At 38.4% G+C, this 17,341-nt stretch overlaps 1 protein-coding gene across 2 annotated transcripts; it reads left to right on the forward strand.

Moving 5' to 3' along the window:
* The first annotated feature begins 375 nt into the window (after positions 1 to 375).
* LOC308679390 (vacuolar fusion protein MON1 homolog A-like) lies at positions 376 to 16,823 on the forward strand. Of its 2 annotated transcripts, XM_081347004.1 has the most exons (6): positions 376 to 584; positions 6,123 to 6,260; positions 9,395 to 9,862; positions 10,725 to 11,490; positions 13,519 to 13,666; positions 14,255 to 16,823. In XM_081347004.1, exons 2-6 carry the CDS (start codon positions 6,140 to 6,142, stop codon positions 14,393 to 14,395), a joined length of 1,644 nt encoding a protein of 547 aa, XP_081203130.1. In that variant the 5' UTR covers positions 376 to 584; positions 6,123 to 6,139; the 3' UTR covers positions 14,396 to 16,823. The 2 variants fall into 2 exon arrangements, with proteins under 2 accessions (XP_081203130.1, XP_081203131.1); XM_081347005.1 differs by lacking the exon at positions 9,395 to 9,862.
* Positions 16,824 to 17,341: the final 518 nt, after the last annotated feature.

Consider the following 17,341-nt stretch of genomic DNA (forward strand, 5'->3'; position numbering starts at 1 on the left):
TTTAAAATTTCCCTTTGTCTATAATATGAGGCTAAAGATCCTGGCCTCTCTTCCTGTTGTTGTTTTTTAAGATGAGAAATTATGTATTTGTTGCAGGCGTAATCCCATATCAATTTTTATTACATTTTCAACATTATCAAAGAGATTAAGAAATTCTGAACAGAAGGGTGGTTTAAATCTATCCTATGTTTCAAATGTTGGCAGATGCTTTTTTACTTCTCCGTTAGAAATGAATCTCACTTTTTGACCGTCAAAACAGCAAACTACAGAACTGTGGACTACAATCCCCAAGATGCACTGGGATCTGTGGTATTGAGAAAGTGACCTTTGAAAAAAGAGAAGTAGGTAGTGCACTGTACGTTCCTGGATGTAGCTGGAGAAGACAGAATCAGCTGGCGAGATTGAAAGGCATGCTCTAGACTCCAATGGCAGAATTTCCTTAGGAGATCGCTGCTGACTGAACTCCTCCTCCTCCTTTCCCCGGAGCTTTACGTCCTTCCCCTTCTGCTCAGATTTCATCCACAAGCGGAGAAGCAGACTTTCACTGACGTTTTCTCTGTCGACAGCTTGTTCCTGTCAAAACTGTAAGTACCCTTTATATTCCTGAACTGAAAGTATAAACAGGAAGAAAAATACAGAGTTTAGGCCTGTTGATAGTTGTCTTCAGTTTTGCAAATATTCTCAGCGCTGTCCTAACTGAAACTTGCTACTGTGGCAGATGACAGGGAAAGGCAGCTTAACTGAATTTCATGCAAATCAATCTCTTATGATATCCAAGCGATTTACCAGAGTCTGGAAATTAAACAGAGGTTTAAGTTGTTGATGTGCTCCAATAGATTTTTCTCCAAGAGTAGTTAGTGACAGCAATGATAACACATGGTGGAAGGAAAGTGAAGAGCACACACACACACACACACACACACACACACACACACACAAACCATGTATTAATTTGAACTCACAGCATCATTTAGGAGGGAGAGATTGTACAAAACCACAAATAATTCATGTAGGGAAATATGTAATTTAATTGTCTATCTTCAAATAATCTAAATTAGCAAATTGGTTTTCAGGTTCCTTTTCATTTCCAGACAAATATTTTGAAATTTTATAGAATTTATAGAATTATGGAACCTTTTAATTGGCAGCTCCCCCTCCTCCAAATTAACTGTGTAACCAGCTTTGGTATAAAGTGCAAACTGAGGGTGAAAGAAGAATTTGAACCAGTTCACATTCTTAGGGATATGTCAATGCCTGTTTGTATTTAGCAGAAAGTAATGAAATGAGGGGTCCTTGATACTCTCTGAGCTTACTTGTTTTCTTGCAGACATTCATTACCCTAACTAGGTAACATCATCAGTGTTAGAAGGAGTGCTGTTTACTGTAAGTTTATATTCTGGTGTCTTGCCTGTCTGTGTGGGTGGGGGCGGTCTTAGGGATTCTTTGGTTGTGCTGTTTACTAATGGCAGTTTCTTGATTGGGGCATTGCTTACTTGATGATCTGAAGTTGATCTTGGAGTTCATCTATGCTGATCTGAGTACTGATTACTGGTGGAGCGGTGCTGAAGTCTTTTTCTCTTTTGGGCTGGTTGATTGTCTCTTTTGCATAGTCTATACACATTGTCAATGTCTACATGTCTATTGCTGGCTGATTTGTCAGAGTGCCAGGCTTCTAGAAATTCCCTGGCATTTTTGGATTAGGCCTTGTCTAGGATTTGCCACATTTTCCCAATTGAAACTACCAGTATGGTTAAATCTGTCTATATGTTGTGAAATTAAAGAATTTTCATCATGCCATTTGATTGCCAGTTGGCGTTCATGGATGCATTCAGGTACAGAATTGAGAATGGTTTGATTTGCCACTGCTGGTGGCAGAGTCTAATTAGGGACTGCAATTCAACTGATGACAAAAAAAATCTGTCATTCAGGGATTTTTTTAAAGCTACTATATCTGGGTTGCCAAAATCTAAATAAGTACTACATAGTAGCAAAGTCTATATCGCCTTGCTACCATTTAGTGCTTGCCCAGTTTTTTGCTGCCCTGTTATGGTTGCCCTAATTCTTTCTCGCTTGTGAACTCAAATGACACTTCAGAAGAAGTTCAAGTTGAAACAGAGCTCCAGATTTGGTCTTCTAAATGAATTTTATTTCCATGGAACTATTCCTACAAAGAACTGGTATAGGAGCTATTTACTTGGAATGCCAGTTCTACTAAGATGCCCTGGCATAAAGAATATAAATGTGTTAACTGTAAACCCTCAGAAGCAAATAGACACTAGAAGTCAAGAGCGGGGGGGAAAAATCTGAATCATGAGGTAGGAATGAAGTCCAGGTTAGCTCCTGCAGTAATAAACATTTAGCAGTTTCTAGATAAGGCACCAGTTAGCCTTGAGAAAATGAAAAGGAGCTTTACTAATCACAATTTATTGAATTACAGAGGGCTAGAGATAAACAAGAACTATAGTGTTCCAGGAAGAAGACAACCCTGAAATTAAGATGGCTCCTCTGAAATGAAGGGAAATAAATTATAAATCCAGTTTTGCTCCCCCAATGTTTTCTTTTCAATTACCTCTTTCCTTCACACCTTCTCCATACTGTTTGTTTTTTCTTTGCTGCTATATCTTGGAAAGAGAAATATTTTATGCATGTTCTTGTGTGTTTTCTAAGGCTGAGAGACAGTAGTGGAAATGCACTACAGTGGCTATACATCCTTTATTATAAATAGGACAGTCCTTTATTTCAGAAGTAGGTGGACAGGAAAGGAGAGAAAAGGAAGAAAAATCCCATTGAGGTATTATAAAAAGGATTAGCTTTTCCTAGAAAACTGTTCTAAGCAACTGTTAATGCAAACTAGAAACAAAAATTAAAATAAGACAATGGAAACACCTATTCAACCTTGATGAATATAAATCACTGGGACTCGACAGATTACATCCCGTAGATCTGAAGGAGCTGGCAGATGTTATTTCAGAATTAATGCATATCTTTCAAAAATCCTGGAGCACTGGGGAAGTACCTGAGGATTGGAAAAGGGCTGATGTAGTTCCCACATTCAAGAAAGGGGGAAAAAACAGACCCAGGAAACTACAGACCAATCAGCCTAAAATCAATACCTGGGAGGATTCTGGAAAAGATAATCAAAAAACAGATCTGTGATCAACTGGAAGCAAACAAAGTTATAACTGGTAACCAGCACAGGTTTGTTAAAAGCAGATCGTGCCAAACTAATCTTATTTCATTCTTTGATAAAGTGACCAAATTAGTAGACCAGTGAAATGCTGTGGACATAGTATACTTAGATTTCAGTAAGGCATTTGACAAAGTAGACCACAACCTACTGCTTGGTAAGCTAAAAAAAGATGGAATAGACAACATCGCCACCAGATGGATTTGTAGCTGGCTGACAAACTGTACTCAACAAGTAGTGCTCAATGGTACTATATCCACATGGAGATAAGTAAGCAGTGGGGTACCACAAGGCTCCGTCTTAGGCCTAGTACTCTTCAATATCTTCATTAATCACTTAGATGAAGGAATAGAAGAGGAACTCATCAAATTTGCAGATGATACTAAACTGGCAGGAATAGCTAACAGCCCAGAAGACAAGCTCAGGAGCCAAAAAGATCTTGACAAACTTGAACAATGGGCCCTGTCCAACAAAATGAGTTTTAATGTGGAGAAAATAAAAGTTTTACATTTAGGCAGGAAAAATCAAAGGTATAAGTACAGATTAGACGAGACGTGGCTCAAAAACAGTAACTGTGAGAAGGACCTTGGAGTCCTAGTGGATGATCACTTGACTATGAGCCAGCAGTGTGCAGCTGCCACCAAAAAAGCTAATACAATCGTGGGTTGTATAAACAGAGGCATAGAATCAAGATCACATGAAGTATTAATACCACTTTATAAAACCCTAGTAAGACCACACCTGGGAAACTATAACCAGTATTGGCAAAATAGATGTTGAGACTTTGGAAAAAGTTCAGAGAAGAGCAACTAAAATGATCAAAGGCCTGGACACTAAAACATATGAAGAACAGCTGCAGGATTTGAGTTTGGCTAGGCTAAAGAAAAGAAGAAACAGGGGTGACATGATAGCAGTATTCCAGTATTTGAGGGGCTGCCACAGAGAAGAGGGCATCAAACTATTCTCCAAAGAACCAGAGGGCAGGACAAGAAACAATGGTTGGAAATTAAACAAAAAGAGAAGCAACCTGGAATTAAGGAGAAACTTCCTAACAGTGAGGACAATTAACCAGTGGAACAGCTTGCCTCCAGAAATCGTGGGCGCTCCATCACTGGAGATTTCTAAGAAGAGGCTAGACAGTCACCTGTCTGAACAGGGGGTTCCAAAGTCCCTTCCAACTTTGTTGTTGTTGTTGTTGTTGTTGTTATTATTGTTATTGTTATTATTGGTATAGGTTCTCCTACTTGAGCAGGGGGCTGGACTAGAAGACTTCCAAGGTCCCTTCCAGCTCTATTCTGTTCTTCTAATCTTCAAAAGTATCCAAGCTTTTCAACAATAATGTCTGTACCTCATTTGGGAGGAAAAAAAAGTCCTTCCTATTGGTTAAATAAAGTACACTATTAGGAAAAAGATGCTTGCAATTGAGAAGCAGTTCTGCCCAATTAGTCATGTGCTACATACGAGAGATGTTATCTGTAGCCCACAAATATTTTTATTATTATATTGTAGCTCTCTTCCATAGGCCTTACAGGCTAGAGCTAATACAGATATAAATCTAAAATATGTCAAGAGAGTCAGGTTGCTTAATGTTCCTACATAGGGACTTATTTCAAAAATATTTCAGAAATGAACAAACACAGCATTCTCTGTTTATTAAAGGTGACACATTTTTTTCAGGCTACTATGGTAGTCCCCAAAAGATATGAGTGCTTTATTGATTTAATTAATTAATTTTCTTGAAGTAACGGTGAGAAGTTCTACAAAAGTGTCAATGCAATGTGCATCTACTGTAAAAAAAAAAGGCCAACAGCAAGTTAGGAATAATAAGAAATGGCACTGAAAATAGAGGTATCAATATTGTTTTGATATTGTATTATTGTATACACACAGAGACATAATGTATTACTACCTTTAAAACAGGGGTCTTCAAACTTGGCCCTTTTATGACTCGTGGACTTCAACTCCCAGAATTCCTCAGCCAAATATGCTGGCTGAGGAATTCTGGGAGTTGAAGTCCACGAGTCATAAAAGGGCCAAGTTTGAAGACCCCTGCTTTAAAACATAATATAAATCTATGGTGTGACCATTGGTAGAAAATTGTGTGCAGTTATGGTTGCTGCACCTCAAAACAGATATAATGAACTAGAGAAGATTTAGAGGAGATCAATTAAGATGATCAAGACCAATTTCCCTATCTTTCAGGAAATGGCAGAGATGTCCAATCATGTAGACATCTGATCAGAATTAGTCACTCAGGTCTTTGAAAATATGTTGAATTCAAAGACCTTCTCTTTATATGATGTTGCTAAGCGACTTTTTGTCATTACTTTCTGATGGTCAGAGGGAGGAAAAAGAAAAAAAGGACATTTTACCTCAAAACCATTGGGCTGCTCAGTTTGTTCCTGAATATTGTGCCAATCCTCTCACACTTGGAGCAGAAGACATTAAAGAAGTTGTTGGTTGGTTATATTCATATAATCTATTGAACTATAAATTAAGAAAGCCACATTATGCAAATACAGCTCTTACATTTAGTTTATAAACCTTACATTCAGTTCAGTGTCTCATGTGAAATCAAGCAGCTGGACTGACAGATCAGTTAACATGGGAAAATGTTCTGTGTAGTCAGACTGTTTCATAGGTCTGTTTTATATTCCTCATCCTGAAATGATTAATTATACCAAAGGGTTTCTGCCCTAGCAGTGCCCTTTTATAGTTAGTATGTTAGAATGAAACTCAAATGTAGTTGATTATTAATTCAAGCTGGAAAATTTTAAGTTTTAGGGATTATTTATTATGAGCTGCCCAGAGTTAAGTGAGATGGGCAGACATAAGTCCAATCAATCAATCAATCAATCAATCAATCAATCAATCAACAAACAAACAAACAAATAAAGCCACTAAAGGTTAGTAGTTTTGATGTGTTTGCTTGCAGATCACTAATTTCTAATAATGGCTGTGGATGTTTATAAGAAGAAGGATGTGTCGAATGGGTCCTTGGCCCCGACTGATGGACAGCAGTCCGAGAGGTCAGAGAGTCCAACCCCAGGATTGACCGAGGGAACAGAACCAGGTGAGTCATAGTAGACATACTTTGTGCATTTTGTGTGGAATACTGTTATTACACACAACACACATATACAATCATGTTATTCCTTTTTGGGGTAGGGAATAAATAGACCGATGCCAAATGGGGTAAGAAATAATGAGCCAAAGAAATTAAGGAATAAGATAAGGAAAAGGTAATGTATTTAATTTACTTGGACTAATTTACTAGGACTTCAGTAAGGCATTTGATAAAGTAGACCACAACCTACTACTTGATAAGATAGAAAAATGTGGGTAAGACAGCATCACCACCAGATGGATTCATAGCTGGCTGACTGGCCATACTCAGCATGTGGTCTTCAATGGAACTGCATCTACATGAAGGAAGAGTGTGGTGGGCTCTGTTCTGGGCCCAGTGCTCTTCAATATCTTCATCAATGATTTGGATGACAGGATAGATGGGAAACTCATCAAATTTGCAAATGACACCAAGTTGACAGGAACAGCCAACACTCCAGAAGATAGGCTTAAGGTACAGAAGGATCTTGACAGACTTGAACATTGGGCACTATCTAACAAAATGAAATTCAGTGGTGAAAAAAGTAAGGTTCTACATTTGGGCAAGAAAAAACAAATGTACAGTACAGTATATATGTGGTACAGTATAGGTGGTACCTTGCTCAATAGTAGTAACTGTGAGAGAGATCTCGGAGTCCTAGTGGACAATCATTTAAAATATGAGCCAGCAGTGTGCTGCAGCTGCCAAAAAAGCCAACACAGTGCTAGGCTACATTAACAGAGGGATGGAACCAAGTTCCCGTGAAGTGTTAATACCATTATAAAATTTATAATGCCTTGGTAAGGTCACACTTGGAATACTGCATCCAATTTTGATCACCACGATGTAAAAAAGATGTTAAGACTCTAGAAAGAGAACAGCAACAAAGATGATTAGGGGACTGGAGGCTAAAACATATAAGGAACGGTTGCTGGAATTGGGTATGTCTAGTTTAATGAAGAGAAGGGTGAGGGGTGACATGATAGCAGTATTCCAATATCTCAGGGGCTGCCACAAAGAAGAGGGAGTCAAGCTATTCTCCAAAGCACCTGAAAGCAGGACAAGAAACAATGGATGGAAACTAGTCAAGGAGAGAAGCAACCTAGAACTAAGGAGAAACTTCCTGACAGTTAGAACAACTAACCAGTGGAACAACCTGCCTCCAGAAGTGGTGAATGCTCCAACACTGGAAGTTTTTAAGAAGAGACTGGACAGCGACTTGTCTGAAATGGTATAGGGTTTCCTGCCTGAGCAGGGGGTTGGACTAGATGATCTTAAAGGTCCCTTCCAACTCTATTATTGTTATTGTAAATCTACTTGATGCTAACACCATACACTATACTTAAGCTTACCTTTCTATTGTTGCACAGTATCGTTGTTTCTAACATGCAAAATTCACTGCTCCATACATTGTGTTTGATTTTGTTTTAATCTTCCTTTCTGAGAATCTCATCAACTCCATTTAACAACACATTTCTTAATCTTTCCTGTTGATCCATTCACTCTTTCTTCATATATATATATATATATATATATATATATATATATATATATATATATATATATATATATATATATATATATATATATATATGTATATATATATTCAGAGAGTGTGGATATGCAATATAATCAGTTTTATTTTAGATGATAGTAAGACCTTCCTCTTTTTCTGATATTTTTAATGAACATCCTTTTATTGAGAGGGAAGAACTACTATACAGTGGTAGTTTACTAAGAAGAATAGGATGGCAGCCAGAAAGCAGCAATTATTCTTGCCTATAAAATCCAGTCAAGTGACCTATTTTCCACATGGAATCCTCTGTGAGAACCATTACTAAATAAAAACCTGCACAGAGAGCACCACAACCAGCAGAATGGGTAGAAATGTCAAATATAGCACCCAGTCACACTAAAACGGTAGCAAAACACTAACATTAAAAATGCCAAAACAATACTTCAGATGCCTAGGAAAGTAAGAGCTCTACCTGGGATCAAAATTATCATAACATAGATATCAGGCTAATTAATCTGAAAATGGTGTTTTATGCAAATCAGAAAAGAAGACTTTTTTTTATAACTACCTGCTCTGCCTTACTGGAGAAGCTGCTTCAGACAGCCTGATTTCAAGCTGTTGGAGTTTTATATGTTAATGTGTGAACATTTTGTATTGGGCCCAGAAATAGATGGACAGCAGTGCAGATGGCAAAGTTATAAGTCTATGATTAAATCAACTCTAAAAAGCCACTAAATTGCTATCCAAAATCCTAGTCTCAGGCTGATATTAAAAAATATGGTCACTTTCCTGGGTTTTATTAGGAAGAATAATAGTAACATTTCCAAGCAAATGTAGCAGAAATATCAACAATCATGCAAGAAAAGGGAAAAGAAACTACAAAACTGGGGAAAAATCATCCAGAATAATACATGAGCAGATAATCTAGATTTTAGACTCTGAGAATAATTAATCTCAAACCATATCTTTTCATAGAATGAAAACCACTGTTTCTGCTTAATGGGCCATATTTCTGTGAATCTAAGACTCAGTAGTCTGAGATTCTTAACTTGATTTCAGATTATTATTGGGAACTTAATTCTCAGTTTTTCTTTCACTGCTTTAAAATTCAGCCTTCTCTGACTAATTTATTAAATATACCTAAAGAATATGCATGCGGTACTTAAGGAAGAAAGACAGATAATAAATTTCAAGTTCCTGAGTAAGAATTAAAAATGTTTGAGCTCAGGTAGTACAATTATCACATTAAAATATTAAAATTAAAAGATCTGCCTGTTTTACATTGTTTTCAAAGGAAGAGCATCCATTATGGTTTAAGGGTGGTAGGGTGTATTCATTAAAATAAATGTAATCTTCTAACCTTTAATATTTAAATGCAACCCCTTGTTCCTTAGTTAACACAAAGCACAGAAACAGAAATTTTAGCAGAAGATTAAAGAAAATCAAGATTTATTTACCATCTTACGTAGGCTGATGCACTGAGGAACTTTGGAAGTCACTCTGTTCTGATGCCTTTGTCACAGTTTAAAATTACCCTCTGTTCTGTTCTGAGAAACTGACCACTTATTCTGGCATTGTTTATCAGGGGCAGGCCAAGAGGGAGCCATATTTGTTCACACTAAGTCATATGAGGACCTAACCAGTACAGACAATACAGAATTGGCACCCAAGAGCCCAGGCGAGAGGGAAGAGTCTCAAGGTGACGAGCTCAAGATGGAAGAGATCAGCAAGGATTTCAGTGAACTAAGCACACAACTTACTGGTATAGCCCTGGACCTGGAAGAAGAGATAAGGCAGAACAGTGAGGGCAATTTGGAACTGTCACCACAAGCTTCACGTCGAGGTTCAGTCCTGTCAGGGAAAGAAGAAGAAGATATAACCATGGAGACCTGGCGCATGCATCAGAAGCACATCTTTGTTCTAAGTGAGGCAGGCAAGCCCATATACTCACGATATGGGTGTGAACAGGCTTTGTCTACTACCATGGGAGTAATGATGGCTTTGGTCTCCTTTGTAGAAGCGGAAAAGAATGCCATCAGATCAATTCATGCAGGTACTAATTCATAACATTTCTTCCTGACAAACTAGGCCTGTTGGAAAATAGAATATGGTATGAGGGAAAGACAGAAGAAATGAGAGTGCAGAGTCTTCTGCAGAGATAATCAGTATAACATTGGCTTTAGGGCTAAAAGTGCTGATTTTTACACAAAACAATAAAAAATGCTTCTGTAAGTTATTTTTTTTAATGTACTCACTGCCCATCAGGCTATCACTTGACTCTAGGAGGCTTACAATGCAATAAAACAGTATTATAAAAGATGAAAACAGTAAGAACAAATACATTAAAATTAACAAAGAAATAACTTGGATGGGGGAAATTTGGTTTAACTTAACAAGTTTAATAATTTGTTAATATGCCATTTATCTTTAGTTTAGCATCAAGTAAGTTATAGATGAACAATTAAGATGTTTCTGTAAAGAGCAAGGAGCAAATCCAAAGTCAATTTATTAAAAAAAAAACTGACCAAAATCCATGTTCAGACAGAAGAATATGACTAGATTGCTAAGATGGCTGCTACTGGCCAACCTTGAGGTGGAAGAGAATTAGTCAAAACTTCATAAATAACAACTTTTAAAACCTAAGAATAAGTTTAGTTAATTCTCATTACTTTTCACAGAACTAATAAACCTATAATTTGTACCATTTTTTATTTCAGGTAGATATTCGTAAAATACCCCTTGCATGCAAAGAACAATAATTATCAGAAAACAGCTAGAGTACAATATGCAGTTCCCCAGAGTAACCTCCACTGAAGTAAAAACTATTTTCAAAAAGGGCTTTAGGGTTACCACTGTAGCTCAAACTATTGACGCTCTTGCTCTCCTTCTCTCCCTCTCCATTTTGACTCTGCCAGATGGATACAAGGTGGTCTTCGTGCGCAAGAGTCCCCTGGTGCTTGTTGCAGTGGCTCAGACTCGACAGTCAGAGCAAGAAATTGCTCAAGAACTCCTTTATATCTATTACCAGATAGTCAGTCTCTTGACACTGACTCAGCTTAACCGGATATTCCAACAGAAGCAGAACTATGATCTAAGGAGACTGTTAGCAGGCTCTGAGCGTATAACTGACAACTTGGTAGACCTGATGGCTAGAGACCCCAGTTTTCTCATGGGGGCAGCACGTTGCCTGCCTATGGCTGCTGCAGTCAGGGATGTGGTGAGTGCTTGCCTTCAACAAGCCAAAGCTAAAAGCCTAGTATTTGCCATCTTATTGTCAAAGAACCAATTGGTATCACTTGTGAGGAAAAGGGACCAATTCCTTCATCCAATTGATCTCCATTTACTCTTTAATCTCATTAGCTCATCCTCCTCATTTAGAGAAGGAGAAGCCTGGACTCCAATATGCCTTCCCAAGTTCAATTCCAATGGTTTCTTCCATGCTCACATTTCTTATTTGGAACCAAACATTGACTTGTGCCTTGTCCTGATTTCTACTGATCGTGAGGACTTCTTTACTGTATCTCACTGCAAGCAAAAGTTCCAAGAACGCCTAAAGAAGCGTGGTGTTCATCATGTTCTCTTGGAAGCATTGCGTACTCCTTTCTACAGTGTCTCCCAGGTGGGAATTCCAGACCTTCGACACTTCATCTACAAATCTAAGAGTTCAGGACTTTTTACCAGGTGAGAGTCCATCCTGGGCAAAACCCATCTTCAAGCTTCTCTCTAGAACTCTGCTGAAGGCAAGGATAGATAGAATTGATCTACTCTCCATTAATGGGATCAATTTAGTCTATGTTGGATAGTCTATTTCAGGAAGATGAAATTTAACCTTGGGACATCAAGTTCCTACTGAATTAATAAAATAAATTAAATTACAAATTGACATGCACAATATGTCTCCAGGAAACAAAAATCAGCTCTGTCTTTAGAGCTATAGGTATTTGAACAATCCTCCTAATAATTTGTGGCCCTGTGGCCATCAAATCAAAGATACTTATACACTAAATAGCCAGTTTAATGAATAGTAATAAAACATAGGTAGCCAGCTAGCAGTAAAAATGAGAAAGGCAATGGGGTTTATTGCGTAATCCAGGAGCACCCAAAAACCTAGTTTATTGCTTAGTTGAATAGTCTAATCATACTTTCAGGAGACTTTGTATGCTCTAGAACAGGGGTCTCCAACCCCCGGTCCGTGGACCAGTACCGGGCTGCAGCATGCCAGCAACCGGGCTGCACACACAAGCAAAGTCCCATCTGCGAGATGCCGGCAGCACACAAAACCACGCACCCTTCGGTCCGCAGAAAAACCTCTCTCCACGGGGACCGGTCCCTGGTGCCCAAAAGGTTGGGGACCTCTGCTCTAGAATACAATCCAAATTACACCTGCAACTTAATTGTGAGGAGGTAGGTAAGTACTGTAGATCCACTTCGAAAATATTGTTTGTAGAATCCATTTTCTGATCTGATGTGGGAGATAATGATCAGATCTGTCTTTCCAGTCCTACAGTTTCTTTTGGAATGAAACAAAAAACTTAAATGTTACAGACAAAACAGAGTACACTCTAGTTCCACCTAAAGACATCTGTATACAAATGTCTACATTTAGTTTGTGCAAAGAGGTCTCAGGTTGTTGGATCACAGGCCACACTTTACCTTTGAATGGTGTGCTGAGAGCTATTCAAGAAGTAAATAAGACATGGAGAAAGAACCAGGCAAAATCAGGAAGAATTGAATTTACATGTTTTTCTCTTCTTTGATCTCAAAACAATTTGGATACACACACACACACACACACACAAGATCAAAAATTTTATTATATAACAAATACCTTGATGCAAATTGGAGTGTGTTTCTTTTTTATTTTTATCTTTCACAACATTATTCTTGACTTTGAATTGAAAAAGTCAAATAATTTTAATGCTGGATAGTAACACTGATATCCTACATTGTAACTAATATTGACAGACTACCTACTTTTTTATTTCCAATACTCTTAAGTTATATAAATTATAGAATGTCAAGAATATGTAAATTATAGCATGTAAATATTGTATTGACATTTTAAAAAAATAATAAAAAAGTAGCAACAGTTTTTGGACAGGTTCTGAGTCTCTACCGGAGACTCTTTGGGAGATGTGACCCTAGAACTGCAGGTTAAATGCTTATTGTCTAAACAAAGTCCTGATCTTAATTCTCAACAGTCTTTGGTATTAATAAAATTTCAAGCTCGTATATTTTGAGATTGTGTTTTAATGGTAACTCATCACAAAATTGGGAGAGGGGACATTATTTAGTAAAATAGAGCCTTGGTGGAGCAGTGGGCTAATGCCTCCTTAAGTAACACCAGCTGCCTGCAATTAGTGCAGGTTCGAGTCCCACCAGGCTCAAGGTTGACTCAGCCTTCCATCCTTCCGAGGTAGGTAAAATGAGGACCCAGATTGTTGGGGGCAATTAAGCTGACTTTGTAATAATGCCGCTTGGGGGGGCGAAAGCCCTAATAAGCAGGCATATACATAGAATGAAGGCTATTGCTAAGCACATTGATTTGTGCTTTAGATTGTAAGCCGCCCTGAGTCTTCGGAGATTAAAAAAAAAATCACTAGCTGTAAATTCTGCTGAAGTGAGAAATTTTTTCCTTAGGCAAAAAAAAAGTTATTTAATTTATCTTTATGACAAAAAGCATTATGCAATGAAAGTGTGTTTTTCCAGCCCAGAGATTGAAGCTCCCTATATCACTGAAGAAGAAAAGGAAAGACTCCTGGAATTGTATCAATACTTGCATAGCCGAGCTCACAATTCCTCCCGTCCTCTAATTAACATCTATTATGCTGGATCCAATGAAAATCTCCTAGCCTGGGTAAGAATTTATTTCATTGCTGCACAATTGTAGTAAAAGCAGGACCCAAATAACTTTATTATCTGGGAAATATATTAGTGTATTAGTACAACTGAAACCTTGCACACTTCTTCACTTAGAGCAGACATGTCAAACACAAGGCCCGGGGGCCGGATCCGGCCCATGAAGTGGTTTCATGTGGCCCACGAAGCCATCCTGGAAACAGTGAGGGAACGGCCCCCACTGCCTTGGCCCTGGTCCAGAGACCCTCCTTCTGCCAGAGACCCCCAGATCTGTCCCACTCCTGCCCAGGCCTCCATAGGCACCCTTGATGCATAGGTTATACACACTCTAGTCACACCCACCCAGTAGGCCACGCCCACCCTGGCCATACCCACCCGGCCCCTTGAGGGCAACCGCAATCCTGATGCGGCCCTCAATGAAATCGAGTTTGACACCCCTGACTTAGTGGCCCAATGAAACAGTTGACAACAATTATTTGCATGCAATAAAAACAATAGGGCAATTTACTTTGCATGTCAACAGTAACATGAGAGGAACTGCTTTGCTCTGATTGCATATTGTAATAGAAATTCAAACTTTTTCCAGGTGACCAGTGCTTTTGAACTCTACGTATGCTTCAGCCCCTTGGGTACCAAAGCAGCAGCTGCCAGCGCTGTCAACAAGCTGATGAAGTGGATCCGTAAGGAGGAGGACCGGCTCTTTATATTGACACCCCAGACTTACTGACTGTTGTGACGTGGGCTGCCTGCCTTGTTCTGAATACTTCAAAACACCTTCCTGTGTCTGGTGGGACTAGACATAGTCAGTCTCTCTCTCTCTCTCTCTCTCTCTCTCTCTCTCTCTCTCTCTCTCTCTCTCTCTCTCTCTTTGGGTAGCAGAGCTTTTGGCTGACATGGTGCACACGGGTATCAGAAGAGTCCAATATTTCAGGATTAGTTTTAGATATTGCATCTAGAACTGGAACATGGACCTCCTGCCATCCTGTAAGTATTATCTGATATCTCTTTCAGCCTAAAAATATGTCCTTTCTACCATTTTCTGCATATTTTGAGGCTGTGTTAAACAAATCTTTTTCTCCATAGCCTATTTTCTCTGCTGACTTTCAGAACGTAGTGGCAGAGATATTACGTTATCCCATCTCTCTTCATCTTGACTAATTGAGGGAAGGTAGGTTGATGGCTTAGCAGGTGCCTTCTCATAGGACTTTTCATATATAGGGCTGGACAAATGCACAGAAGGTGAGGCAAATATGTAGATAGTGAAGGCAAAAACATTTTTATGTCCCTTTTATAGGAAGATTAAAAAAATCCCAAGGAAGTTTTTCTTTTTATGACTCCAAAACACGTTTTGCTCTTTGAGATCAACAAATCTGAAGAAGTTCACAGATTGTCTTCAAATTGCTAGCAAAGGACTGAAGTGTAGTAGCAAAAGCAATATATAAATATTCTCAATTAGAGGCAGTCAGAACCTGTAATAAGTGGCATGAACCTGGTAGTTGGGAAAATATTTTATAAATTATTTTCATTCGTTCCTGTGAGCTTCTTCCTAGAACCCATTTATCGAATGGGTTCTATTTTTAACTGGACCAAATTCCTGATTTTCAGGGACCCGATGAAACCATGTCCATTCTGTTATAAGCTATGTCATCTCTTTTATTTTTTAACAAGGAAACAAAAATTCAGGGAAAATGAAAGATTTGAATCATTGTTAACACGTGAATTCTCAGGCCTAACAATTACATGTATTTGAGCAGGAACAGCCAGATTTCACACCATTGTTTCTCAATCCCTGCAACTTTCAGATGTGTCAACTTCATTTCCTAGAATTCTGTTTACACCCATTCTTCAGTTGTGGGAATTTTGAAAACAAGGGTCTAGTAGTCCCACAGAAAGTTAATTTGTCATATGGAATGTTTTTGAAATGATACTGAAATGGGGCAACCTCAGAATTAAGTTTGCCATTGTTGTTGCCATTCTTCAGAACAGTTCAGAACAGTATACTGTCACTTTTTAGAATAGAAATTTTTAACACCAATATGTAATGTTATGTACAGAAGTGAAGGAGGAAAGGCGTATGGGGGTTTTGAATGTTAGAAAGTTTCTGACAATAAGAGCATTATGACAATGGAACCAGAAACTGAGAAAGATGTAATGCACTCCTTCACTGGATATAGCTTCATGGGGAAAGCTAGACAGCTGTCTGTTGGGATTACTTTATTTGGATACATGTCTTAAAGGGTTGGATTAAATGGCCTTTTCCAGCTGCTACATCGGTATATGTTTATGCGTCGGGGGCAGAGGAGGGAGAGAAAAAATGATCACCAAAGTTATGACAGGGTTCTTCCAGACACAACTGCATATCCATCAAGGGAAAATGACCCCATCTGCTACACCCTGCATTCCTGCATGTGTTCAACAGTGCCAGATCTCTGATTCTATTTGCTTTAGTATTTCTTTTTAGATTTTTGTCCCGCCTTTTTTTTCATATACAGCCTAGAGGGGCAAACATACCAATCTTCCTTCCTGATCCTTTTTCTCCACAACTACAACCCTGTGAGATAAGTTGGGCTAAGACCCTAAGACTAGAACTCCCAGTCTCCTGGTTTCTAGGCCAACAGGATAATCACTATACCAAACTGGCCCCTTTGTTCTATTCTTACTTGCACACTGTAAGGTGCAAGTAAACCGTAAGGTTAAATGAAGCTGAGATCCAGTGAAATTGTACATGTCCAGTGATGGTATCATTCTGATCCATTCTTGGATCTATGCTTTCATCAGGAAAAGTTTATTAATATTAAGTGTGATTCAGGGGAAAAATGTTTTTTAACAAGTACCTCTCAAAAAAAAAAATCAAAATCTAAACATAATTGCCACAAGATGGCAGCAGAACACCAGATTGTGAACAATTTCTTAACGATTAATAATTATTGAAATAAAAATCGTAGTAGATGCAGAATAAATTACTACTGACAAATGCATTTTCCATATTTAAAACCAATGGTTTCACTATCACGTGTACTAATACTTCTCTGAATTTAATAAAAGTGTTTTATGGGACCTTTTAGATTAACAAACGTACTATATCATAAGATTTCATGAACTATCACTCAGTTCAAGAAATGCTAAAACTGTACTATGTGCTATAATAAATTAAAATGCGGAAAACTCTTTGTTGTTTTGCTTTAACAAACTAGCACAGCTAGTTTAGTTCAAGATGTAATGTGATAACTATATGAGTAGCAATGAAATGATGCATAGGGTGTTTGGTAGAAGATGTTAAGGAAAATAGTCTGGCCTTCCTGGACTGTGCAGTACACATTAAGGAAGACAGAAGCCTTAACACTGAAGCTTACAGAAAAGCCCCCCACACAGATCAGTATTTAAATTTTGATTCTCACCACCCACTGGAGCACAAAAGGGGAGTTATCAGAACCTTACACCACTGAGCTGAAGGCCTGCCTACCAGCAAAGATGGGAAAGAAAAAGAACTAAACACATCAAGGAAGTCCTCAGAATGTGTGGTTATCCCAAGTGGGCCTTCATCAAATCCCAAAAAAAAGCAGGAGCTCCTCCGTAACAGACAAAGAAAATAACAATAAACGAAGGAACACAGTCATTCCATTCGTTGCAGGAATATCTGAAAAGCTCAGGAGGATCTTCAGCCAACACAACA

This window comes from Vipera berus (genome assembly GCF_964194415.1).
Source record: "Vipera berus genome assembly, contig: HAP1_SCAFFOLD_380, whole genome shotgun sequence".
NCBI classification, from domain to species: Eukaryota; Metazoa; Chordata; class Lepidosauria; order Squamata; family Viperidae; genus Vipera; species Vipera berus.